At 39.9% G+C, this 26,969-nt stretch overlaps 1 protein-coding gene across 12 annotated transcripts in view; it reads left to right on the top strand.

Annotated features, from left to right (window-relative positions):
* The window catches only part of BTRC (beta-transducin repeat containing E3 ubiquitin protein ligase), a 184,895-nt gene that overhangs the window by 110,422 nt on the left and 47,504 nt on the right, over positions 1-26,969 (top strand). For 8 of the 12 annotated variants that reach the window (XM_060241799.1, XM_060241793.1, XM_060241796.1 and 5 more), the window contains one exon: positions 3,699-3,788. The exons of the other annotated variants lie outside the window; for them this stretch is intronic. In XM_060241799.1, coding sequence (XP_060097782.1) covers positions 3,699-3,788 — 90 coding nt within the window. The remainder of the gene's footprint in view (positions 1-3,698; positions 3,789-26,969) is intronic. 12 annotated transcript variants of the gene reach the window in all.

The raw sequence follows: 26,969 nt of genomic DNA on the forward strand, positions 1-26,969 counted from the left end.
AGCTTTTCTACTTTTTAAAAAAGTCAGATTCATAAGCCAGTGAACTGAGAGAAAACATACTGTATCTCTGCTCTTTAGAGGACAATTTGTTTTCAAGCAGCTACCAGATGGCTAAATACCACGACATTTCTCTTTTGTTTTGGGGTTTCTTTGGGTTTTTGTTTTTGTTTTTTAGTTGTTTCAGTTTTTGTTTTACAGGCAATTCAATTCTCTTTGCTTTTGTCAGTGTTGCTTTGCTGAACAACTTGGGAGAGAGACTGGAGTTGCCCCTTTTTCTTGTTTTGATGAATAAGAAACAAGAACAAAATCTTAAGATAATGAAGCCTCAAAATGGGCTGAGTATCCCCCCCTCAGTTTGTTTTTTAGGTTAGTCATTTTAATTGTACTGAGTAATTAGAAGGTACATACAGCCAAGGGAGCATTGTTATGGAAATTGCTCAGGAAAACCCATTCCCTCACTACCATTGCCATGTGTTGAGACAATTCTTCCCTCTAGTGGCAAAATTAGGGACTCTGGCTCCACAGTAGGCAAGGTGTAATTGCAATATGACAAACTGAGCTTCAGGGACATTTCTGTAAACGTTCTCAGTTTTGGCTTGGCTAGCCTATATTTTGTCTTTCCAACTTCCTGCAGAGATCTTTTCCCCTCCCCACATGGATTCTGAGTTATGGAGCCTAGAAATTTAGCCTTAAATATAGAAATAATAATCGCAGTGGATTCTGGGTAATGTTTTGCAGCTTGACTTAATTCTCATCTTCCTTTTTTAATTACCTATTTATAAAAACGCTTTTAAATTTGCAGGCATTATTTAATACTTTCAGAAGAAGCACCTCACTGGAAATAAATAAATAAATTGCCTTTTTAAAGTAGTCTGTGTGAAAGACCTTAAGGGTAATTAATGGAGGTCTCCTAAGACCACATAAATGAGATGAAAGCGATCTCTCTGAATCTGCAGGAGTGATTTGTTTATATAACTTTCCACTTCTGCTGAATTCTTCAGAGCCTAATAACTATTTTCTTATGGTTCAGCAATTGGCGCTTTGCTACAAAAGCCCTTGTTTGAACAATGAAAAAAAAGAGTTTAATAATCTTGTCTCTGGAAATGACTTGAAGGTTGTATTACTGTATTTTTGTTGTGTTTTTATTACAATGTTATCTTTCTCTGATAAATCATGTAATTATTGATGGGTGGGGGGAAATGTTATTGAATACTTAGGTTGCTGCACCTATTAAAAAGTGGTATTTGGCTCAGAGACAGGGATGCTCCAGACAAATTGCCAAAGAAATTGCTTTCCGTTTAAAGTCCATAGAGCTGCTGAGAGAATGATCCACTGATTTAGATGGAAAGCTAGGGTTCTCCTTTCTAACCATTAGGCCCACCACATTGCCATTTTTTGCACATTGTACCATGTTGGGTTTGTTACTCAGGAGCTGCAGCTAAGCTAATCCTAGCCCTCCAAGTATGCTTGTGTGATGCATATTTTCAAATGCCTATTTGTTGTATGTATACTATCATTTTAGATTTCATCTTAAAAACTGATGTGTAAAGAGAGCCGTATAAAGCTTGTAGGTCAAATCTAGGCAAAACTATTAATAATTTATATGAAATTATGGAATCTGGATGGTGCTTTAAAAAATGTGTCCCGAAAGAACCTGTTTCTGATAGTTTAAAAAATTAAAAATGAGGTATGAAGCAGTTTCTAGTTAAAGTATATTAATAGTTTCCTCAACATTCAGGTCAGAGTAAATCATTCTGTGCTGCATAAGCGTTCTGTTCTTATATGTATTTCTTATACCCTGTCTCCCTTTGTTTTGTTCCTCTGCAAAAATATTCTGAAATGAGCAAAAACTGACCAAAACAAATCCCCTAGTTGTAACCACACATTATATAAATTTTCACCAATTGTGTAATTTTGAATAGTGATACAGACACTTTTTAGTTGCTTTGTTTTTGTCAGCAGCATACCAGTATGCAGGTTGTTTAAATGTTTGTCTGGGGATGGATGCAGCTTTGCATCTCTCAGTTACTCTTATTATATTCTTGCTCTTGACATGATTTGAGCTAGCTGTAGGTTTGTAGATATTTTTTCCATTAGTGTGCTTGTTGCTATAGGCTGCTTAATGCTCGTCTCAAACAGCTTTTGCAAGGTTAAAGGAATGCACCTTGGTAACAAGTTTGTGTCATTTTAAATATATACCTTCCAGTAAATAAGGAGGAGCCTAGCAATCAATCCCTTTTAGTGTGTTATATGTTTCACCTGACAACTAAACCCTCTATTGATTAGCCATTACTTTGTTAGATAATCCTGTGTCATTGAAGCCACTGTAAAAATTAAACTCCTTAAAATGTTTTACCCTAGCAGCAGTGTGAAAATTGAAAACTTGTTCAGAATTACTGCCAGCTTTCACCAAAAGGGTAGTTTTCAACAAACTGGTTTATGCTTGCATTCTTTATATGCAGTATAAAACAGGATTAAAGCATTCCAACGCAAAGCTATCTGCCTGTGGCACAGAATCTGGCTGCCATATCAAGCAGTGCTTCCCATGGCCTAGAAATGGCCTCTCTTGGTTATCTAGGGATGAGATGCTTGGCCAGTTCATACTTGTGATTTAGAACCAGAAGTCCTTATTTTGTGGAATTGGAGTTTAAACTTCTGCTTGTCCTGTGGAAGCTGTGTGCCTGAATTTTATGAGAACCACAAAGGGAATGGGGAAGGTATCGCTGTATTATGTCAGTTTAGACTATTGAATTCTTTCAGTTAGGGCTGCAATGTTTAGTTGATTGATTTTAAAATCTTTATATGAGTTAAAAAGGTGACCCTGATTGATTTGGCAACAGATTTAAATAATAAATAGAATAATAAATAACAGAAAAAAGTGATAGCCAACCAGCCACCTTAGGGGAGTTGTTTCCCCTCATTCTCTCACAGTCTTATAAAATGGTACATGTTGCAGCATATGCAGTCTTAATGTAAAAAAAGAATACTTTTCTCTTCCAAAGCATTCAGATATTGATTTAATCAGTTAATTGACAGAAAGTCAGATTTCTTTAATTGGTTGACAGCTCTACTTTCACTTAATTTCACTATATGCATAATTAACAAGAAATTTGGTGCAGAAATTGGTTTTATGTAAAAACTAGTTTCTAATGCTTTCTAAAAATCATAAGTAACAATCAACCACAATACAAAACACATTGTCGTATATTGCCATTATTTCTGTAACAAAGTGGCACTTTAGATACTGGGGCACAGTACTTTGGTGGTTGGGGTGCCATGTCCCCACTGTATTTAGGTGTCAAGAACAAAGGTAGTAAAACATGCTTCTTTGCATCAAAAATCTCTGTTACAGAGTAATTTAATTGGGGTTTCTCAGATATCCTCAAATTCTTCCAGTTTTGTTTTTACATTTAGGCTTTGTCTCTCTGTTGGTGCCATTTCCCTTTCTTTCTCCAGTTTATTGTGGTGCTTCAAATATGAAGCTCTTGATTAAAGAATAAAAATCACTTCAAAGGGGATTGGGGGGAGAGTGAGAAGCACATCATGCACAACATCTCTGTATGGCTATGCAACTATTTTCAGGTGTGTTTGTTTTTTAGCTGTGGTACATTAATGCAGTTTGGTGGACTAAGTATGTAGAAATACATTTGTGCAAACAGTGTTTCGTTATCCACAGCCACTCTTTTTTCTCCTTCCAGACATACAACAGCTGTGCCAGACTTTGCTTAAACCAAGAAGCAGTATGCTTAGGAAGCACTGCTATGAAGACTGAAAACTGCGTGGCCAAAGTAAGTAAATTTACAACTTAGCCTGTTTGCACTGTGTTCTGTCTTGCATGTAGAGGTACCGTGTTTCGCCGAAAATAAGACACTGTCTTATATTTATTTTTTCTCAAGAAGACACACTAGGGCTTATTTTCAGGGGATGTCTTATTTTTATTAAGTACCGTATAATACAACAATCTACAAAATGCGACCAAAGCAGCAACCCAAAAATAATAATGTACACATTGCTGATTCAAGATTCAGGAGCAGGAAGTAATTAGAGGTAGGTTGTTTCTTGTCTTTTCCCCTTACCTCTAAGGTCTCGGCCTATGACTCCACGGGGCCGTCGGTTCCGGTCTCCTCAGCATTGTCCTAGCCCGGAGAAGGTTGCGTTTCCGGCTGGTGAACAAGGCTAAGAGAGGGGAGTGTGGAGGGCTGAGAAGATGTCGCAGGGGTTGGAGCTGGAGTGGGGGCCGCCGAGAGCAGTGCTGGGCTATACGCCTGACGAAAAGCTCCGGCTGCAGCATCTGCGTGAGCTCCGGCATCGTTGGCTGAAAGACCAGGAGCTGAGCTCGTGCGAACCGGTCCTGCCCCCATGCAAGCCTGGACTGGTGGAGGGCTTCTGGGAGCGCTTTCTGCAGCCCGGGGGTTTCTGGCGGAAGCAGGTGAGGGGGAGGGGTTAAGCTTGCAAGCTTTTTATGTAGCGCTTTTGCGCCTTCTTCTCGCCAATAAGGAACCAAGACAACTTGGAAGTGGAAGGTGCAGCCGATTTATGGCGACCCCGTAGGGAGGAGTTTGCTGGCAAGAGGCGGAAACGGGTGGTTTGCCACCGACTGCTTCTAAGTTCCGTGTTTCCCCAAAAATAAGCCCATCACTAGGTCTTATTATCAGGGTAGGGCTTATATTAACAAATGCATAGAAATCCTCTTAGGGCTTATTTTTTGGGTAGGTCTTATTTTCTGGGAAACACGGTATTGTTATGGACAAATTCAAGTAAACCTAAAGAAAGCCGTAGCATAAACACCTTAATTCTGTGACCTGGAGTTTTTCTGTTATTCCCACAGGTTCCTACTTTTCCTGAAGATTCCTCTCCTGTTTCCAAAGTGCATTTTGAATTTCTGGGGGTAATGTGTTGAAAAGCAGCAAGTTAAAAAGCCCAAATTTGGTTTTCAAATATCATATCTTGTAGGCCCATTGAATAGAATAAATGCCTCATGTCTGCTAAGAATGTGGCCTAGTAATGACCATGTAAATGTGCAAAAATATCGCTGTGGCCTTCCAAGTGCTGTTATATTTTTCAGATGCGCCCATTGCGCATCCTTGCTTTAAACAGAAACCAAACACTAAAATGGTGATTTAGGCTGCTGAGCCAGCAGCCTACTTCTTCTCCTAAGGCAAAGTTGTTGAATTGTCACACCCTGCGTTCCAGGCCCTGGCTTGTGCTATGCTAGTGCTAGCATGCCTCTGTGATACTCTCATGCCCCCTCTGCTGGTCAGTGTCTGGAGTATGTATTGGAGAAGAATTTCAGTGCAGTACTGAGGCTTTGTTAACTCATGAGGAGGAGGAAGAGATGATGCTGAAGAAGCTTCTGATTTGAAAACAGAGCACTTCCCAAGGGATAGAAAATTGGGTATGTTCCTTTTTACATAGCTGCATCAAATGAGGCATTCTCAGGGAAATGCGCATCTTGTCTTCACTTTCCCTGCACCTAAATATAACTCTATAAAATAAGAACCATAGCTGAGGATTGTGAATGACTGGAAAACATTCCAGCCATGGTGCTGTGTGTATAAAAGGAACATGTTTAGCCTTGCTTAAGCTTCATGTTTCCATTGGAAGGAAGTTCAGGGTAGCCCTGCAGGACAGATCAGTGTATGTAACCATCTGTTAGCAAAACCAGCTGGCACTTATTTCTCTCTCATCCTCTTCCCACTCCCCCCAAAATGGCTAACTATCTCACTTGACACAGCTTCCCTGAAATCTTCATTATCCATAGAGTGCACACTAACTCTATAATAGGCATAATTTCTATGCCATCTTTCTTAGGCTAAACTTCAGCAAAAAGTGTTATATGCACTGTGAATAGTCAACAGTACTGTGGAGAGTTCTCCCTAACTTAAAATGCCTGTTGCACAGAATGAGTGTGTATACTGATACTCCATTTATGACTGGTGTCAGGGTATGATCAGCCTGGGCAAAATACTAATGGGCTTCTGCAGGAAGCCTGCTAACCCCAAAATGAAGAAAGCTCTCTCTAAAATTATATTGCCATGTGGCAAAATCCAGGCTAATACGTCTACGGGGTTGTAACAAAGGGCCAAACTTAAGTAAAGCTGTATCCGCTGTGTGTTCCTTCAAGAGTGCAGCACAGGTTGAGGATTCATTGCAGCTTCCAGGTTGCAGCTAGGCATTGCTTACTGGTATGTAAAGTAGAAGTGGTGGGCCAACTCCAATAGAACTGCGGAAAGAGTCAGTCTCCATTTCATTGTGTTATAGGGATTTGGTGGGAACAGCTAAGGTGTTTGCATAAATAGTCAGAATTTGGATTCTTAACTCTGGGCAGAGGGAAATGGAAGTCTCTGGATGTCTTTGAGAAACATTGATAGCAGACTATGACAGATGGGGGAGGCCTTCTGAATGTAGCCTGATGTTTAAATGCCACTTTGTAGTTTAAGTGGTACTCCTTGTGCTGTTCTTTCTGAGCATCACAAATCTGATTTCATGCTGTTTCATGCTGTTCATGCTATACAAATGGGGGGGGGGGAGATCTCTTAATTGCCCCCTTCTTTGGAAACCCATTAGAGCTATTGGTTTGCATTTTTCACCCTGAGTTTATAAAATGGTTTGGCAGAACTTTCCCAGTATGTAGCCGCTCCAGAGTTAAGCTTTTGTTCTATTCAGAGCTCATTGGTTTGACCAGAACTTGCATGTAGCTGGCAGGAAAACATGAGGGAGATGAACTGACTAAAAGTAGTTTGTAGCACCTTTAATTAAAGGTGTGCCCTCAAAATGGTTGCCCACAAAAATTAGAACTCTCTTAATTTCCCCTGGGATCTTGACAAACATCAATGAGAAGAAAGCCAGAGACAAAAATTAGGTAATGAATCCTGGTCTCAGATAAAAGACATGTTCCTTCCAAGCCCTGCTCCTCCAGGGTGTTTATTCCTGGGCACATTTTGCATATTTATAGGTTTGGGGGGGGGGGGGGTTCTGTGTGTGTGAGTGTGTGGATGCAGTGCTTTATATAGGACATACATATTTCCCTAGATGGTGAATATAGCCCAACTGTGTCAGTGATTCAAAAGCTTTCTGCTTTGACATAAGAATTTACTTTCTCTGTCATGTACTTGAAAGTAAATCACATTGCACAATTACTACCAGGATAGCAGCCATGAATATATACATAGAAAGATAATTCACAGGTGAAATGCATCCTGCTGTGTAAAAATTTTTGTGTGTAAATTAAGCCTTCAAGATCTTCTGGCCCACACTGTTGTATTGAAGAAGCCCTTCTAGTAAGCATCTCTGTGCCTTTTGCAAAAATGGAAATGCAAAACTCACCCAATGAAATAGATTTCCAGAAACAGTACAGTTGTGTGCCATTCATTGCTGCAGAAAGATTTTGTTGAGATTCAGATAAGAATACAATAGTTATATGGCTGGTAAGAATCTGCCAGTTCTGGTGAAAGAACTGGTAAAAGCCACAAAAAGAGTCTGAGCTGGTCTCTAACAATTAGCTTACATTGACCAGAAATCTTCCAGCTTCCCAGCAACACTGTCTGTTGCAAGGTTCTGCATTCAAGTAGCACAAGGATCTGAGCCAGCATGATGTTTCTTGTGATTCTTGGACAACTAAGAAATGACAATGAATTTTATAGTATGGGATCTTGGGACTTATCTGTCTTTTACAGAGGAATTGTTGGCTTTGAAGGCTACCCTCTTAAAGTGCAATCACTTAAGCGTACTTCACTATCAGTTTGAATTAATTAGCAAGAAGCTTGGTCTGACTGTTGAAGAATGTTCCATCTGGTCCCAATGCTCTTGTTGTAGCTATTCTAAGTGGGTGACCTCTCAAAGTAGTCATGAAACGTCTTAGATAAAATATTTCCCAGCAACTTGTGCTACATGTCAAGGATAACCAAATACTGATTTTGATGATGAAGAAGATACTGGATTTATATCCTGCCCTATACTCTGAATCTCAGAGTCTCAGAGCGGTCACAATCTCCTCTACTGTCCCCCCCCCCGCCCCCGCGCAACAGACATCCAGTGAGGTAGGTGGAGCTGGGAGAGCTTTTACAGCAGCTGCCCTTTCAAGGACAACTCCTGTGAAATCTATGGCTGACCCAAGGCCATTCCAGCAGGTGCAAGTGGAAGAGTGGGGAATCAAATGCCGTTTTCCCAGATAAGAGTCCACACACTTAATCACTACAACAAACTGACTCTGCTACACCAAAGCATATTAAGAGCATATTAACTCCTGTTCCATTCTTTTGTAAGTTAGTTTCTCCAACCTAGGTATTGGTGATTGTGGTGACTTAACAGACTAGGAGGACAATGTGTTGGTAATGCAATTCCTTTTGAACTGTGGGATCTCCCATGTGAGGGTGGCTCATAAGTCCTGGAAAGATGTGCAGAGATCCAGGAGAGGTAGCATCCTGAGGTAAGTAGAAGCTGTCTTCCTCAGTCAAGGCTGGGTGACCTCCTATTTTTGATTTGTGGGGTGGCAGCCCTCCCCACTTCCCATCACAACCTAATTTGGAAAGAATTGCCTTCTTATTCCAGTGACGTTTCCTTGAAAGTGGTTGAAGGACATGGGTCAAAAGTTGTCTTGTTTTGTTCCCTTTGTTAAGCCTTAGTTGGTCCAAAGTACACAAGCAGGCTTCATATTCTGTTTTGTTTATTTACTTCATGTATATTCTGCCTTTCTCCCCAATGGGTACCTAAAATGGCTTACTTTGTTCGCTCCTTCATTTTATCCTCATGTCAACCCTGTGAAATAGCTTAGGCTGAGAATGTGTGACTCGCTTAAGCTCACCCACAAGCTTATGTGAAAGTGGGGATTTGATCCTGCGTCTCCCAGATCTTAGTCCAACAGTATAACCACACCACCTCATTCCCCTAGCTGGATGGAAGGATCTCTGCATGTTTTACTGTGAACTGATGACTCAGCCTGAGAAGGTGGAGAGGAGCATTTAGAAAGGAGGCCCAAGCCTGAACAGTTTAAGACACATTGTGCTCAAACTTTGAACCTCCAGGCCCTTGACTTTTAAAGGCTGTTGCGTATAAATTTATTGTCTGTCTCTTCCAGTGCAGTTCCAGGCAAACTTTCCTTGCACATAAGGACCACTAATGTCTTGTGATCTTTCTATATCCAGTGACATTGTTTACAGCTCCTTCAGACTGAATCAGCTAGGGTCTATAGTTTGCCCAAGTTCATGCTACCTTTGTAACAATGGATGAAAAAACAGCTATGCCTTCCATCCAGGAATGGTTGCATTCCCTTTCATGGTGGTAATGCACTCTTCTCAGAATTGGTTTATGAACTACAGTGTTAGATTGCAGTCTCTTACCCATCCCCTCCTCCTGAATAGGCAATAAGTAAAGTATCTTTGAGGGAAAGTGCATGTCTGTTAAATGGAAGTAAAAGGCATTAAATAATGAAGAAGTGGTGTGAGATTTAGTTAATATTCATAGTGTTCTGCCTGCATAAAGCATAATTAAAATGCTCAGTGTTAGGCTTTTTTACAGTGGCTACAGTTAGAGAGTCTGATGCCCTATTTTGGAATATTTTACATTTTTGCACTCCGTTCTGCTGCCCCTGCCCCTTCCACCCACTTGTCAGAGGGATTGAAGGAAGAATGTGCAAGTCCTCCCCCTTTCTTTCCCCCTTCCCACATTCTCCAGTTTTTGATAGAAGACTTGTTTTATTTATTTCCAAAATTATATCCGCAGGAAACAAGCCGTTTAAATTCAGATTATGCTGAATCAAAATGGTACTGGTATGAGAAGCAACGTGCTGTTTTATGAGCATGGAGTCCCTTTTCTCATAACTGATTGATAGTAAATATTTTCCTGAAGAGTTATTGCCAGCCATGAACAGTGCAACTGTTTCACTGTTTTTTTTCCTGTGGTACTTGCTGTACCAGCCATTGTCTGTAATTAAGATCTACAATTCACAATGCAGACGTTTGCACTTCCTCTGGGTCTGAGCTATTTATAAGGTATTTCAGCTGTTCAGAGTTTCTTTTGAGTGTTAAACTACATGTTAACAGGCATCTTAGTCTCCCAGACGCACACATTGTATACCATTCTCCTTTATTTTTACCCCCTTCCATCTTGGAAGCTGGTTTACATGTTGTATTCATCATGAATTAAATAAGGTCATATGGGGTGTTTTCCTTACAATCTCTGGAAGCCCCACAAACTGTTAAATCAAATCCTGTGCCCAACAGTCAGCTTTCATCCAAGGACGTCTTAAATGCTCTACCAATATAAAGCTACTCATTACATTAACTGATGTGTGTACTGAAATAACAAATGGAAAAGATGGGCATGCTGAAGTTTTCCAGACTGGGAATGGAAACCAGGTTTTAGGGATTCAGTGTGTTCCCTTCCCTCACCCCTGACCCTTCAGTAACATAAGTAGGACCATGCTTCATCTAGTCCAGCATTATGTTTCCCCCCCACTTTTACCCTGAGGGACAGCAAACAGGGCAGGTGGGCTTCCATGTCTCTGTGCCTCTCATCCAGTTCACATATAACATTTTTTCCTACATGTATATAGTCTATTCTATGAAAATTTAACAAGCATCTGCTGTACATACATACGTTTTGTAATCAACCAATACAGTGGAATCATCTAGTGTCATGCTAGTTGCATGTGACTCAAAAAAACCTTCCTAGGGTGTTGTATTGAAGATTTCCTCTCTCTGTTTTTTTAGCCTTGTTCATTTTAATGTAATAGATTAAATCCTACACAGTTAAGTTTGAGGGTTCTACCATGTTATTAAATGGAAGACCTGTTCGTGGCTCTAGTATACTTCTGTGAAAACAGGGACCTTCTTGAGTACTGTTGGCAATCAGTATGCATGTTTGCTGTTGACTGTACTTGCTGTTGGTCCATTCATTGCATATTTCAGTGGTGACATACACTGGTTTTGTGGGCAGAAGATTGACCTTGAAGAGTTGGATTTAATTCAGGACTCAACTCTGGAATAATCTCAGACAAATTGTTAGCTTGGTGTTTTCCCATTTCCAGAAAGAATAACAATAATATGCTTCATTGAGTGATTGTGGAAATGCATGTTACTAGGGTTCTAAAATATTTTGATAACATTTTCTAGGCTGAAATTTTAGACATGCACATAATTCAGCTGAAGCAAATGTTTCTTGCTTGAATAAAGGTGATAATCTTGCCCTACCTTCACTTTCAGTGCTTCAGAATATCAACAATAGATGATGGGAGCACATTCAGCCGGGGCTTCGGAGACTGCACTGGCTGCCCATAATATACTGAGTTGGGTACAAGGTGCTGGTCATTACCTTTAAAGTCCTATATGGCCTAGGACCTGCCTACCTTAGGGACTGTCTCTCCCCATATGTTCCCCAGAAAGTGCTGAGATCAGGTTCTCAAAATCTTCTTACAATCTCCGGGCCAAAGGAGGCCCATCTGAAGTCAACTAGGGACAGGGCTTTTTCGATCACAGCCCCTTGCTGGTGGAACCAGCTGCCAGAAGAGGTGAGGGCCCTGCGGAACCTTGGGCAATTCCGCAGGGCCTGTAAGACAGTCCTCTTCCGGTTGGCATACAACTGACTGGCATCTGAATACTTCTAAGGAAGACTATGGGATAGCACATCGATGAATTGTTGTTTTATTTTTATTGTGTAAATTATTAATGTATTTTAATTCTTAATTTTATTGTTAGAATTTTTGTGTTGTGAGCCGCCCTGAGCCCGCTTCGGTAGGGTAGGACAGGATATAAATCGAATGAAATAAATAAATAAACAACAGTCAGAAAGCTTTGCCTGAATGGTGCCTATACTTCATGCTTCCGCTTATCTTAAGCATGCATCATAGGCTTCCTACCTGGCCTGATTTGCAGACGGAAACAGTAAAACTGATCAGACTTTCCAAGGCCTAACCATTACTTGTAGGCATGCCATTCCTGACTGTAGCACATTCAAGCTAATTTCTGATTGCAGCACATTTGAGTGACCTTTTTGGACAGCAGCCCAGTACATTACAAGAGCATCACCTGACCCAGTTATCTGACTGTACAATGTTGAAAGTGAAAGCTTCTTCTGACCTTAGTAGTTAAGAATGAGGCAATTCAGAAATTTTTCTGGGTAAGCATGGAGAGACTCTGGTGTCTTTGTCCCTAGGAGGGGTAATAATGAGTCAAGTTCCTCATCAGGCATGCATTGCAGCATTGCCCACTGATGCATGCTGGATCACCCACACACACAGGTATCACGTGACCGCTCCAAAAGTCAAACGATCAATTCGCCTCGTTTTGGCTCTGTAGTTAATGCACAAACAGTGCGATCTGCAGGGCTGTAATTGCATTGTTAGGGCCAAGGAACAAGCCTGTGCCTTTTCAGCAGACAGCTGGCAGGGAGAGAGGCATGTTGTTAGGAAAGAGAGAGGCAAGGCAAATAAAATTACTGCTAACGCTCAGAGATCGGCAGGAGTCCTACTTGCCTAATCTTACCGGTGGGAGCAAGCGGCTGTTGTAATCCAATTATAGCAGCATAAGCAATTTGTTAGACACTCCGCATAATGTAACAATTTCCCAATAAACTCTGACTTGTAATAACGTCGGCAAGAGCCCACATAAATCTGCCCGAATAGTGGGGGCTGGAGCATTCGGCTGGGGGCTTGTAATTTGTGCCATCAGCACGTTTCTCCGACTGTGGCATGGTGCAGTGTTTTCCATGCACGAATTCTGAGGAGTAAAACTGGCAAGGCCTTGCCAAAGAGGAGTCCATTAGAAGGGGAGGGGCCAAACAGTGCATAGAGCAGCACAGTTCTGGTTTACCCAGAAAGTTAAAAAATTCCCCAGGGAAAATGGAGTCCTAAAAAAACAAGTTAAAGACAATAACAAAAAATCAGTGATAAGATTCTTTTCTTGTTTCTTAGAATTCATGAATAACTGTTGATGACACAGGTTTGTTGTTTTCTAGTACAAGCATTAAAATGGCAGAGTCTGTGTCCCAACTGAGTAATACGTGACTGGAAGATGTAAATTTTTTTCTGGAATCCTCTTGTCTCTTTTCTTTGTTGCTTGTAGCTGGTATAAAGTTGGGTTTGAATTTCCCGCATTGGATTCAACTTGTTTGGCTCAGTAATGTTCATTCCCCACTGTTCCACCCAGGCCTCTACAATGAGCTAATTGAATTTAGATATTTGTGTAGAATCTGTTTTTCATGCCTTGTCTGTCACAGTGAGAATAAGACTGTTTCGGGGATTGATGTACTTGGCATATAAGAATTCCAGTTTTGCTGCTATATTTTAATAATTTGACCATAGATCTAGGAGGAGTCATGGTGCAGAACACTAGTGTGTCAGGCCATAGCATCACAGCAGTTTGCTGCAGAACAACTTTAGTTTCCCATAACCTCTGAGTACATCTGTTTCCACATATTGTTGAGGCATCAGGTAGCACCCTGCACTCTGCAGAAGTTGAACTTGCTCTCTTATTGATCAAGCAAAGCTTATACAGTCTTTGACCTTCAGAGAATCTGCAGACTCCTAGGCATTCCAAGCAAAATGCCTGACCTTGGGAACACCTCCCGGGAATACAGAATATTATTAATGCATCCTAGGTCCTGGGATACTGCTTAATGTGATATGTTGTGTAGCAGAGGTGTAAGGTGTTTTTTTTTGGGGGGGGGGGGAATAGTATTGCAGTACAGTTTTCAAAGGAGTAGTTGAGTGACATCAGGAAAGTCGAATTACCTTGCCTCCAGATTTGTCTTAGTGCTTAAACTGAAACATTGACATTGTTTCTAATCTGCTGTACACATCAAGATGCCAATTAACTGTGTCATGCTAGCAAGCTTTATGTTGCTCATGGAATTAGTCTAATAAATATTGCCTTTCCGCTGAAGCATCTTTGTTTCTGTGTTTGCAAAGAAAAAGGCACTCTATTGGAGCTACACATCAATAAGCTGCAGTGTCCTAATAAAGCCACTCAGTGTCTTGGTTTAACTAATGACTGATTTTCATGGCTTTGACAGTGAGCGGTGTGCGTTATTTTCTCCTGATATTGTAAAAATAATGAGAGCAAATTAGAACAATCAGTTTACACAGATAGCTCCTGATTGGAGGCGATGGGCAATATGGCAGCAGGTAATCTATCTTCAGACTCCTGTCACATTAACTTCAACCGCGTGGAAAAGATCAGGAGGAGCAAACGGGGATCCTGTCCAATCGGAATGCTGAAATTAATGAGAAGAGCATTGTTCTGTGATCAACCTTTTAATTAGCAGGACGGGAGACAGAGGGAGTGATGACGCCGGCAGCACAGCTGCGCAGTGACAGGCATGCCTCCTGCAAGGGGGAAGGAAAAAGCACGAGTTTTAAATTATCCTGCTCTATGCTCTTTGCCCACCAGCAGTGTAACTGCATTTTGAACCCTTTTTTTGGAGCTCTGCAAACAGTGCTTGCATTCACTGTGATACTGCAAGCAAGGCCCTTCCTTACATGCATATTGGTATCAGCTCCTGGAGTAGATCATTTAGGGAAAGGGTGCTTTAATTTTAAGCTTTACTGTATTTCTGAAGGGTTTGTGTTGTAGTAGCCCATACACCCCTTTTGGTTTTCAACAGCTATTTATAGTAAGTCTTCTGGATTCAAAGAAGTGACATACTGCTTGTTTGTGTTAAATGCAGGAAGGTATGGGGTGGCAGAATGTGTTATTGTTGGTCCTGCTGACTCTGTTGTACCTTTTCTCACTTCAGTTGTTTTTGCTTTCTGGTGTTAAAGGGCTTCACTTAAACGTTCTGGGTGAAAAGTTCAGCTTTGTGTAGTATGCAGAGGATAGATATAAATTCAAAAAGGTTATCAAGCTTGTACACTAAAGTTAATAACTTCCTGTCCCAAGGCCTCCTTTAGGAGTGGTGCTTGAATGAGACAGGGTGAAGGACAATAATGAGGGAATGGGGCAGGATTTTTATTGCTGAAGAGAAGAAAAACAAGGGAACATTTAATTCCAAAAAATAAAAAAGAGAATAAAAATGTCTGAGAGGATCTCCATGAGTACACATTTAGACAGTGTCCAGATACTCCCAATACATTTCTCAAATGTAGCTTTGCTTTTCTGTTTTCATTTCACCCCTCCTTTTTATTCTGGGCATTTTATGTGCAGTTTTTAGCATCTGTGCTATTTGAGAACAATGAAGCTGACACATGATATTGTGCATGTCTTTGTGCCTCTTCTGGTTTGCACACAACACATTTGATTGATCTAACAAACAAGGTACCTACATATGTTAAAAAAAAGGTTTAAGGGGACTCCCATCCTCCATACCCCTGCCAGTAGCTGATAGAAGTTGCTCTGTTTTTGTTTTGTTTGTGCAACTGAAGCATTTCACTTTATAATAGAAGATTTAATGAATGATAGTTGAGAAACAGACTTAACTTCAAAAGGTTAAAGAGTAAAAACATGAGAGACTTTCAACAGTAATCAGCTAACCAATTTGCCAGCAGCTTTTCTGTAGAGAGTATGCCGAAAGGCAGGGATACCAGAAGATTTTCCATATGAACAAACCTATTTTTTTCTAGACCTCTTAAAAACTGTCACTATATTCTTAGCAAAGAAACTTACCCATGAGCTGCAACTAAATCAGATTTTTTTTTCACAAATAGCTGTATTTGAAAAAAGTGATAGGCATGGAAAATAAATGTATTCAAATGCTCTGCCTCTTGGAAGTTGCTTTTGAAATTCCACACTAAAATATGACCATAAGGTGTTATCTGGTGAATATTTTAGGAAGCTGCAAGAGGATGCATTGCATCCTGAGGTGTGAGAAATTTTCACTTAATTTGGTCCTATCTAATGCTTAGTAGCTTGAGAGACTCAACATGACTGCTATATCCATATAGAGTTTCTCCAAGAATTCCTGTTCTTTTCATAAGTAAGTAAATTATTTATGTTGATGTGTATTGAGGCTCAAAGACAAATTATGATTATTTGTGCTTTTTTCCATGCCAGTTTTTCTTGGCACCAATGCAAGCATACTGTCTTTTCCCACTCCCCCTTTCCAGAATTTGATTTTGAGAAGGAAGATGTTCTTTAGGTCTCCAGTGGCTGTCAAAAGACTGTTTGTGCTTCTGTGAACAGACTGGAAGATTTGATTCTTATCATGATTATCTTACTTTGATTTCAACTTTTGGGTATCTTCTTTTCACTGAGTTCAACCCCACAGTATTTGTGTTACTGTACAATGTTCTAGTTAGACAGGAAAGCAAAGCCAGTTCTCTAGCTTTAACCAGGCTCATTCAGAAAAGGTTATGGAAAGAACAGACAGAACATTCTAGTTTGGCTAGTAGGGAGCTACCAGTTAAACAGATGACATGATAGGTCTAATAGATTCAAACATCTGTTATTCCCCTCATGTGTTTTGCTCTTTCTGTAAAAGAATTCTCCAGAGGTTTGTCCATCTAGAAATGTTAATTTGGACATTTAAAGCTATTCTGTGATACCTGAATTTATGTATTTATATTTATAGCTATCAGGAAATCCTTGTCTTAATGTTTAGATGTGCTGCCTTGAACAGCAGTCATATTTCTTGAAATTAGTAACTAGGCATGAACAGCTGCCATCTGGTGGTCAGTTTGAATTGCTGCCCCCATGTGATGCACATGGCTGCCCCCATGTGATGCACAGTTCATCTGGAGCTACTGAAAATGAGGAAAAAGAGGACAGTTTGCAGTGGTGTGGTGTAACTAGGGTTCTCCCTCATGCAGGTGACTCCATATAAATATTTCACTGTATAGAGGTGCCCTTCACACAGTGCAGTTTTAAAAGGACACCATGCAACTACTGTGAAAATATCAAGAAACAAGCCTACAAGCTTTTTTAGTTTTGATCCATCTGTGATTCTGCCATTTCCTGAATTTTCAGTTTTTCCGTCAGGGACCAGAGATTTGAAATCAACAACAGAATAGTTCTGTACTAATTATTATAATACGTGGATACTGCATTTCTACCTAATATGCACTCACATGTCCATTGACAGTTGTAACTTTTCGGTATGTGTGTGTGTATGTATGTGTGTGTGTATGCATACATACACACGTATACTGATGTTTAGCTTCAGTTTTTAGTAGAAAAATTGCAAAACTTTCTCAGAACAGTAAAGCAAAATGTCTCTTCCTGTATAAAGTCTTAGTTTGTGAACTTCTCTGCTAAACCTGCTTTTTGTCCCCATTTCCCATCACTGAGTGCCACCGTTCTAGTGCTGCTTCACAACGGTAGGTGATCTTGATAGCTTCAACACATAAGCACAACAGGATGAGTTTAGCAGTTTCATTTCTTAATTTCTTGCTTTTGTAGGTTTGAATCAGCCCCATAGTATGTTAATAAAGAGGAGGAAAGGAGTTCAATTTATACTGGTCATTAAGGATCCCTTGGTGCTTATCGCAAGAGTGAGGTTATTAACCCTGATGTTCTTCTGGCCAAATTCAACTCTGATGATTACATTCTGCGACCTAAATTACTTTTGTAGTTTCCACTAGAGAGAGTGACTTTTTGTAGTTTCTGTTGGAGAGATTGACTGGTTTCTAAAAATCCTTTCTAATGACACAGTTGCATTTCACCTTAGAAGTGGTTGCATCTTCATGGAAGCAGCATTGTTCTTTACTACTTATTCTTATATCCTTTGTCTCTCTGACAGTATGTTAGTTTGTTACAATTACATCTGACAGATGAGCACTCTACCAAGGCCACTTACTGAATCCATGCTGAAGTAGAACTGGAGCCTAGATGACACATCTCCCTCTACTGCACCTTGTTGGTCTTCAAAGACACGATATAATTTTTAAAAATTAATTTAGAGCATTTCTATGCTAAAAATACAAAGCCTCTACCAATCAAATAGTATTTCATTAATTAAGGGTAGCCAAAGCTTTGCATAGTACCAATGTTTGCATATTGCAAGCTCTCAGTATAGACACCAAAACAAGCCATTTTTGGCTTGTTTGGAGAAAGCGTGAGAATTCGGTTAATAACCAGCCACCACCCAATTTATTGATAGTGGGGAAGGCCTTCTAAAATGCTTTCATTTGCTTTTACCCTGACATAGAAGAGTCTCAAAGTAAGAATGTCCTTTACTCAGAGCTACTGATTATTTGCCCTTGCTGATTTTTTTTTTGTAAAGGGTCCCTCTGGCTTTAGTTTATTAGTCTCTTATACTGAAACAGTGGCTTCATCAGAATTTGAAATCTAGCAAATATAAATGATATCAAGGAGGGGCACTAAAAGGAGATGTTGGATTTTAATTGCACAGCAGTCCATGTCCAAAACCGGCCATCTGAAATCTTAAAAAAACAACAAAATTGGCCAAGCATGAGATGACATGATTGCTGCCTTTAAAAACCTTTAAAAATAATCCTTTCCAAATGAGCAGTGATGTTTTTAGAATGATTCTCTACAGCTGTTCTAAATACATTTTAGTAAGCATTTTGTTAGTGTGTTGAGCATTTCCAGTTCTACTGTTGTCTCACATACAATCTGGATCGCTACATGGTGCATTGCAATATACTGTTGAAGCAATTGCTGCGATCATTACTATAGGCCTTCTGTTATACATGGCTGCTTACATTATCTGGTGACCTCTGTCCTGTAGGCAGAGGACTTTGGTGTGGAAAAATATGTTATTACAAGACAAGAAGCTGCTTCTGGGTGGAAAGCATCTTTCATGTGCCCCCCCTCCTCAAAAGAATTGGAAGCTTCACTCCTTTGGTATTGTCAGGAAGAACTGCGCACTGATATTCATACCTTCAGCATTCTGAACTGGACAAACATTGAAGTTCAAGACTGCAAGTTGCGGGTGGTTTGAGAACACTTTCTGATTAGTTAGAGAGTATGATTGATACAAGCATTTGTTTGTTTGTTTTTTCAGATGAAGGTAGACCTTTAGGTTTTCTAATGAGAATACCAGAGCTATATTGTCCTGCTTTCTGCCAAAACGATACAGTAGTTCTCATTTACAATAATTCCAGTGTTGAATGAATTAATTGATGTATAATTTTTCATTGTTGATTACAGTTAAATACAATTTCATTACTAAATGAATAATTAGTGCACGAGTCTCCTCTTTTTGTAACACTTCTATACACCCCCCAAATCCAAGTTTCATCAATGCCTTCTAAAAATTTCAGTATTCTTGATAATTCAATGTGAATAGTATTTGGTTTATATGTGCAAATACTTCCTATTAACCTGGGAGCTGCCCATCACAAGATACAACAAAGCCTCCTTTATCAATGACAGCATCTCTGAAACTTACTTAATGACTAAAATATTTCACTATTAATTCTCCTGACCTCAGGATTCCTGTTGATTCCTCTGATTGCCTATGTGCTTGGACTGAGCTCTCCTGTACTACATTAATTTAGGAGATATAAAAATGAAAAATATCTCAATTAGGAGTGACACTACAAAAAAGTTAGGTTCTTAATTGAATGAGGCTTGTAATTCCTTAGCGGAGCTGACTGGTAAACCTTCCTTGTAATGCATTGATAGGAGGTAATAAAAATGTTGCTTAATTAATGCCAGTGTGAGTTCTTTTGAAGTCTTAGATGGTACAAAACTGAGTAAAATGAGTAAATCAAAGAAATGAACCAGAATGTGTGCTGTTAATTTAAGACTGTCACATCCATTCGAAGTCATGATTTATATTATTCAATATTGATTAGGTGAGCTGCAGAAAGAAAAACAAATGCAATTAAACACCTCAGTAAGTTAATACATCATAGCCTGTGATCTCATTCTCTAAATTGTCTTGTATCTCAGATGAGGTTTGGGGGCTGATTCACAGGGAACATTTCCCTTAAACCATAATTCAAGATCACCCTGGGGGGGAATCAAGGTTACTAACACCATCATGGGACTCAGTTGAGCTCTTCACCTCCAAGTATCAGTTTGGGGGAAACACAGGGGGGGGGGGGAGAAGGGTTTCAGTAGGTCACCTTGATGGTTTGTTTGGCTCAGTTTTCTTCTGGATGCTTAGCAGTAAAGTATCTTAATGGAGTAATCAATCTGTGTTGATTATGTACAGCTAATATGGTCTATGGTTTTGGGATACTGTTAACAAGGAGAATACTATTTTAGACAAATTTGTAAATCTGTGGTAAATAAGAATTGTCTCCAGGTGATCAGACTAAGAAACTTCATATAGATTCAGCTTTGTTTTTCTTTTAAACGACAAGTGATGAACAAATATGAGAGGACACATGAGCAGCTACTGCTTTTTTCATGTAACTTTTTTATTTGTGGACTAAAATTTGCAAGACTACATTTCAAGCATTGGTATGCATCATCCATTAATTTCTCTTGTCCTTTTTTGAACCCATGTGGTTGGCTGCTATAATGGTAACAAAATAAATATTTCCCTTTTTGATTTCTTTGGGTGCCCCATCCTCTCTATGTACTCTTGCTCATGCCAAGAACAGTTCTTCCTAGTAAAGTTAGCAGAGTGGAAAGAGAAGAATGATTCTTGTGGCCTTCTGCATCAGTGTGGTAAATGGGCAGATGCACACAATCCAGATGATGATCACTCTGCTTTGTCTGAGTTATGCCCCATGATATTGTCCTGTATTGGTCTCTAGATGCTCCTTTAAAGTTGATCAGTAGAGGCCTTCTGTCACTTAGGAGGTGCTAGCCTAGGCTGAAGGGAGAAAAACCATGTCTGCTTTTAGTTTAGCAACAAGTCGAAGGGAAGCATTCATTTTCTCCAGTGCAGTTCCTCCAGAACATCTGAGCTGTAGCTGTTGTTTTCACTCACTTATCTTTTCTTTGCTATCAAGTTCTCAGAGGGAATGAGAAGTAAAGAAAAATGTAATTGTGGTTATCCTAACACAACCTATTGTACTTATCACTTTCTGTCTCTAGATGGCAGAAAAATTAATCATTAACTTCAAAAACTCAGCAAAGTTTGGAAATCCCCTGATGGTTAAATATCGAACTTGCTGTGATAAGTAAGGTAACTTTACTAAAGTGCTGCCTCTCTAGGGCACTTCTCTGAACTCCAAGAATTTGTTAGCTGGTTTCATATTGGTATTGATTTTAAGGCAGCTGTCAGAATGTAGCACGTCTATCAGGAAGAATCATGAAACTTCAGCAGCAAAAAAACTAAGTGCCATTTGCCTTTAAAACACAGGCCCTAGTTGCTCAGTACGCCGGAAGATTTGAACATATTCAGGCAGCTTTGTCATAGAACGTGCCACATCTAGTGAAGGAACTCGGAACTATTGGTATTGTTTCTCTAAATGATAAATGCCAGTCTTCCAACTGACTAAAGAGCAGAAAAATATTTTTATACTGCATAGAAGAAACTCACGCAAGCACTAATATTAGAGAGTTATTAAAGGGTTGTGTTGCGGACTATATAGCGGCAAGAAAAGGTGCCATAGCATGAGTGGACTGCAATAGAGTTCCTAGGCATTGGGAGCAACAGTGGAAGACTGATAAAAACTATTTGAAAAGAAAGAACACTGGAACCACTATAGGACGTAAAATAGTATGTTAAAATTTTTGAAGAGAAGGGTTGTAACAGATGAACAAGAAAAACAATACTGAATGAAACTGTAACTTAGAATGGCTCTCTCACCAGGAACAGTCTACTCTTCTTCCCTTTTATAGAGTTTTCATTTGGAAAATGAAGTCCGCAAGTATCAATCCCTTCTGAGCTGAAAGATTTAAGAAGGGTGTCACCATCCTGTGACTTCACAATATACTGGGAGAGAGATACACTATTGCAGGGGTGACCAACGGTAGCTCTCCAGATGCTTTTTGCCTACAACTCCCATCATCCTCAGCCAGCATGGCCAATGGCTGGGGCTGATGGGAGTTGTAGGCAAAAACATCTGGAGAGCTACCGTTGGCCACCTCTGCAAGGTATTCCACCAGTTTGTTGCCATCACTACCACGGTACCTTTTGATTTAAAATTGAAATGCAGCTGCTTGAACTCACAATACCATATCATTTTGCCAACAGTAAGTGGGCAGTACATAGTTTTACTACAGGCCTTGTGGAAACTCTCTGCCAACGTATCTAATGCTAGAAAAAAATCAATCACAGAAAGGACAAGCTACACCATAAAAAGGTAGCATTAATACATATACTACATACACACTTTGAATAATAGTTGTTTATGTTGATAGTCTTTTTTCAGTGGGGTGCTATGCAACTCATTAGGCAGCTGACTACCTGGAATGTCCATATATATTTACTTTTAGAAACAGCCTTGCCTTGCTTGCAGATGACAGTTTGCTATTCATCCATTTCCCTTCTAAAAGATCTCTCTACCATTTGAATGTACCCATATGCTTGCAAAAACAGAAGCTGGTATTCCACAAAGATACAGTGATTATTTCAGAGCTCTTCCAGAACTAATAGCAACAATTATTATTGTAGAATATCTTAGGCAGAACATATAATAAGTAAAGCAGGATTACTTCAGCACCTTAATGTTAATTTTAATGTAACTTGTAAATTGATTTATGATGATTTTATTGCTATGTATGATTTTATTGTATTGCACTTATACGTTGTGAGCCGCCCTGAGCCTGCTTGTGTGGGGAGGGCGGAATATAAATAAAAAGTATTATTATTATTAAGGCAAAGGTGAGTGAAAATTGATGGAAGGAACATCAGCAATTTGAGATATGCAGAGGATACAACATTATTGGCAGAAAACAGTGAAAACTTGAAACAATTACTGATGAAGGTTAAACCAGAAAGTACTAAAGCAGGATTACACCTGAATATCAGCAAAGGTGTTGGCTACTGGGGAATTACATACATTAAGATTGATGATGAAAAGACTGAAAGAATTTTTATTCCTTGGTTCCATCATCAACTAAAAGGGAGATAGAGACAAGAAAGAGTAGCCATGAAGGAGATAGAAAAGATTCTTATGTGTAAGGATATGTCACCGGCAACCAAAATAGTTCATACCTTAGTATTCCCATTACGTATATGGGTGAGAAAATTGCACAATGAAGAACGATGATAGGAAGTAAATAGATTCATTTGAAATGGGTGTTGGAGGAGAGTTTTACAGATACCATGGACTGCCCAAAAGACAAATATTAGATAAGACAAATCTGAATTCTCCCTAGAAGCTAAAATGACCAATGGAGTCTTTGGGCACATTATGAGAAGATTGACTTAATAAAGGATTGACTTAATAAAAGAAGCCACAGTTCTCAGTTTGCAGAACCTGATCAAGGCTGTTAGCGATAGGACATTTTAGAGATCATTAATTCATAGGGTTGCCATAAGTCAGAAACAGTTTGACAGCACCTCACTCACTCATCTTAGGCAGAGTTAAAGCTGCAAAGTGGAGTTATCCAAACTTGGCTATTGCATTTTTTAATGCCTCAACTCAAATAAAACGATGGTTAAGATTTGGTTAATTGTTAAATGATGGGCGTTTCAGACAATTTTCTCCCCTTCCATTTATCTTCCTGAATTTCAGAAGAACTGTTTGTGGGGGAGGGGGTAAACTGATTGTTTAGCAGCCAAAACAAATTAAATTTTATATTACTGCAAGGCACGGTGGGTTAGCATTAACTATTTAAAAATATCTTGAAATTTGATCAAAGAAAGTCAAATATATGTTTATTTTGTAATATTTAACTGGTTTGTATTGAAGTTGTACTTGCCTTTTGTTTCTGAAGTCTGACCCCTGTTACAACCAAAAGAGTTATGGTGGTTTAACACTAGATAATTGCCTGGGATAAATGCTCCCTAAATGTGGGGGATAGCCCAGGCTAGCCTATTCTCATCAGATCTTGGAAGCTAAGCAGGATCATTTCTGGCAAGCATTTTGATGGGAGACCTCCACGGAATACCAGGGTCATGACCCAGAGGCAGGCAATGGCAAACCGCCTCTGAATGTCCCTCGCCTTGAAAAACCCCATGGGCATCATAAATCAGTTGTGACTTGATGGCACTTACCACCAACAACTTGTGGGATAAAGATGAAAAGGATATTCATAGAGGAGCTTGATGCTAGCATCCTCTGCATTCCCTTACCTGCAGCAGTAGGCTGAGGGAGTCATCCATTTTTCTTTATATGAAGTTAGTGCTGGATCTCAGTGGGGGTGTGCATATGCTATAGAAGTAAAGGCATTTAATGCTACATTACCATGGAAATATAATCAGACTGAAAAATTGGGGTTTAAAAACTGTGTGCACAAAAGCAGGTAGCAATGCCTAGCTTGATTAATGATCAGCTACTGTCAGCCCAAACAAAAAAAGGCTATTCCTGGAGATGATTAAATTAAGGAACACCCTATGAGCAGTATGGAGGAGATAGTGGGGAGTGGGGGGAGACAGCCGTGCTTGTGGAAGGAGACTTGGTCTGGATTGTTTTAATCATTCTCTAATGCTAGGTCTCTTTGTCCTGCAGACTTTTTGGTATCTTCAGGAGACAGCAGCACTACTCTATGGCAGTTGGTTGTGTTGGGGATACTCCTATGAATTTGTGATGAATTAAAAGAGAATGTGACCTTCATGTCTGCGGAAGACCAAAAGACTGAGGGCTGTTTCCCTTCTTTAATCCTTAACTATCCTCTGATATTCATTTACATGGAGAAAGTATCATATGAAGCAGGATCTCCATAGGTCTGGCCACATCTTCTCAGATGCAGGAATATTGTTTCCACAATAATGGGAATTCTCCTAGACAGAGTGGAGTTTGAGTCTAGAGAGTCATGTTCATATGATACCTTCTCCTTGGGTGTGGTGGGTGGCTGAAAATGCATTGGGCACATTTGACCATGTAAACTTGAGTCAGTGTTTCTAAGAGGTGTTTAGCTCTGCTGGTTATCATTAGGGCACGATAATTCCATTTCAGATTATCCTTTAAGGATCAACTTGGAGTTAAAGTTGATAAAAACGTCCCAGTTCTTTTTGCTACCCAACATCACAGAGATTTTATTTCAGTGGTTTCACCGGCATTTAAAAACCAGATGGGATTCCTATATCAAAGGGAAGTTATACAGTAAGAGTCACCAGATTCCAGACAATTAAACTTTATTAGTCTGTCTGAAACATAAAGTAGTGCCTCTTAAAAGAATAGTTTTTCATCTCCTCTCCCTGTTGCTGTTTACTGTTTAGCAGTGTGGGAGAGGCAGTGCACTTTTGTGAAATGAATATGAGCATGCATTTTCCTTAGTCACTGGACAAACCGCCATAGTCGGCTTTCTTGTTGGTGTGTTTAAGAAAAAAACTCTGGTCTCTAAATGTGATATTTCAAAGTTCCTAAAGAAAATGCTTTGTCCTGTACCTCTGAGGCCAGTGGTGGCTAACAGACAGACCACATGCAGCTGTAGAGACATTTTAATGCAGCTCAGGGTTCTTATTAGAACCATAAGAATGCAGCCATTTCACAAAGAATTAATGTCTCTAATCCGCATACTTGAAGATCTAATATGTTATAGCAAAAATGCTAAAGGCTCTTAATTAGGTCAAGATTACTCCAAATTCCTTGTTCATGTCAAAATTTCCCTACATACCAGACACACAGATACAGCAAGCAGCTTACAATTGAAAGTTGCATTACCATAAGGAAATTAAAAACCAGAGAGGCAATAACAGACCAAAATGCAGATATCAGCAGACACCAAAATTGGGCTTCAACAGGATATTTCAAACTCTATAACAAAAAGCCTGTCAAAATATGGAGCAGATGATCTGAGTGTGCAGGTAGAGTTGTGTTGGAGAAGGTGGTTCTTGAAGGGTACACTTCCCTGGTCACAAGCTGTTGAGAGCAGCAGTGTATTTTGACTCTCTCACATATGGGTCATGAGGCTGAAACTCCTCTGAGTTTCAACACATAGGAGAGAAAAGGGGAAGAGGAAGAGGGCAGAGATCCCCATGCCTCCTCTCTGTATTTGCTCAGCCTCTTTTGTTCATTCTTAGGGGTTCAGTTTTCTCCCAGCCAATGTTCCCTCTAAGCTGCGGAGTCCTGTGAGCAAAAATTCTACTTTGTGAGCTACTGGCATTAAAGTTGTGAACTACTAGTGTGCTCTGGGGTCATCCTTCCTGAGCTAAGACAAAAATATGTTGAGCTGGAGGCTAAAAATCTGTGAGCTAGCTCACACTAACTCAGTTTAGAAGGAACACTGCTCCCAGCCACAAACAGTGCAGGTAATGATGGTTGTAGGCTTACACCCATTGCCTCTTTAATTTATTCTTGCTGGTGGGCTGTGGAACTGGGTCATAAAAAAGAAGAGTATGTTGAGAAGTATATCCAAATTGTTTCGAGGTTAAACTAGAATTTTTAGTTAGGTCCAGAAACAAACTGGAAGCCAGCAATAATTATGACCAAAGTGACTTATCCCTGTAAGCAGTCAGGCAGTTACATACTGGAGTCAGTCTTACACAAAGTGCATTACAATAGCCCAGCCTAGATATCACCAGGGCATGTATGTAGTTCATCAGAACAAAATATGTAGTATTGAAGAATAAATGATACTGGACCCCAGTTCCTGCACTATCATTAGGGCTGCTATACCTTGTGGTGTTAAGTCTGTGCAAGCACCAGTCATTTCCAACTCTGGGGTGACGTTGCTTTCATGTTTTCACGGCAGACTTTTTATGGGGTGGTTTGCCATTGCTTTCCCCAGTCATCTACACTTCCCCCCCAGCAAGCTGGGTATTCATTTTACTGACCTCGGAAGGATGGAAGGCTGAGTCAACCTGGAGTCGGCTACCTGAACCAGCTTCTGCCGGTAATCGAACTTAGGTTGTGAGCAGAGCTTAGGACTGCAGCTTTAACACTCTGCGCCGCTCTGGGGGGGGGGGGGGGGAGATAAATGTGTTCAGGGAATAAATGTGAAATATGTTGGGGGGGGGGGAGAATAAATTAATGTAAACCAATAAATGTATATTTGTTTGGATTTTTCAGTTATCTTCCACAAACATGAAGGTTGGAAGCTCCCCTCCACTTTAGTGAAAGAAAA

The sequence above is a fragment of the Heteronotia binoei genome, chromosome 6, assembly GCF_032191835.1.
Source record: "Heteronotia binoei isolate CCM8104 ecotype False Entrance Well chromosome 6, APGP_CSIRO_Hbin_v1, whole genome shotgun sequence".
NCBI classification, from domain to species: domain Eukaryota; kingdom Metazoa; phylum Chordata; class Lepidosauria; order Squamata; family Gekkonidae; genus Heteronotia; species Heteronotia binoei.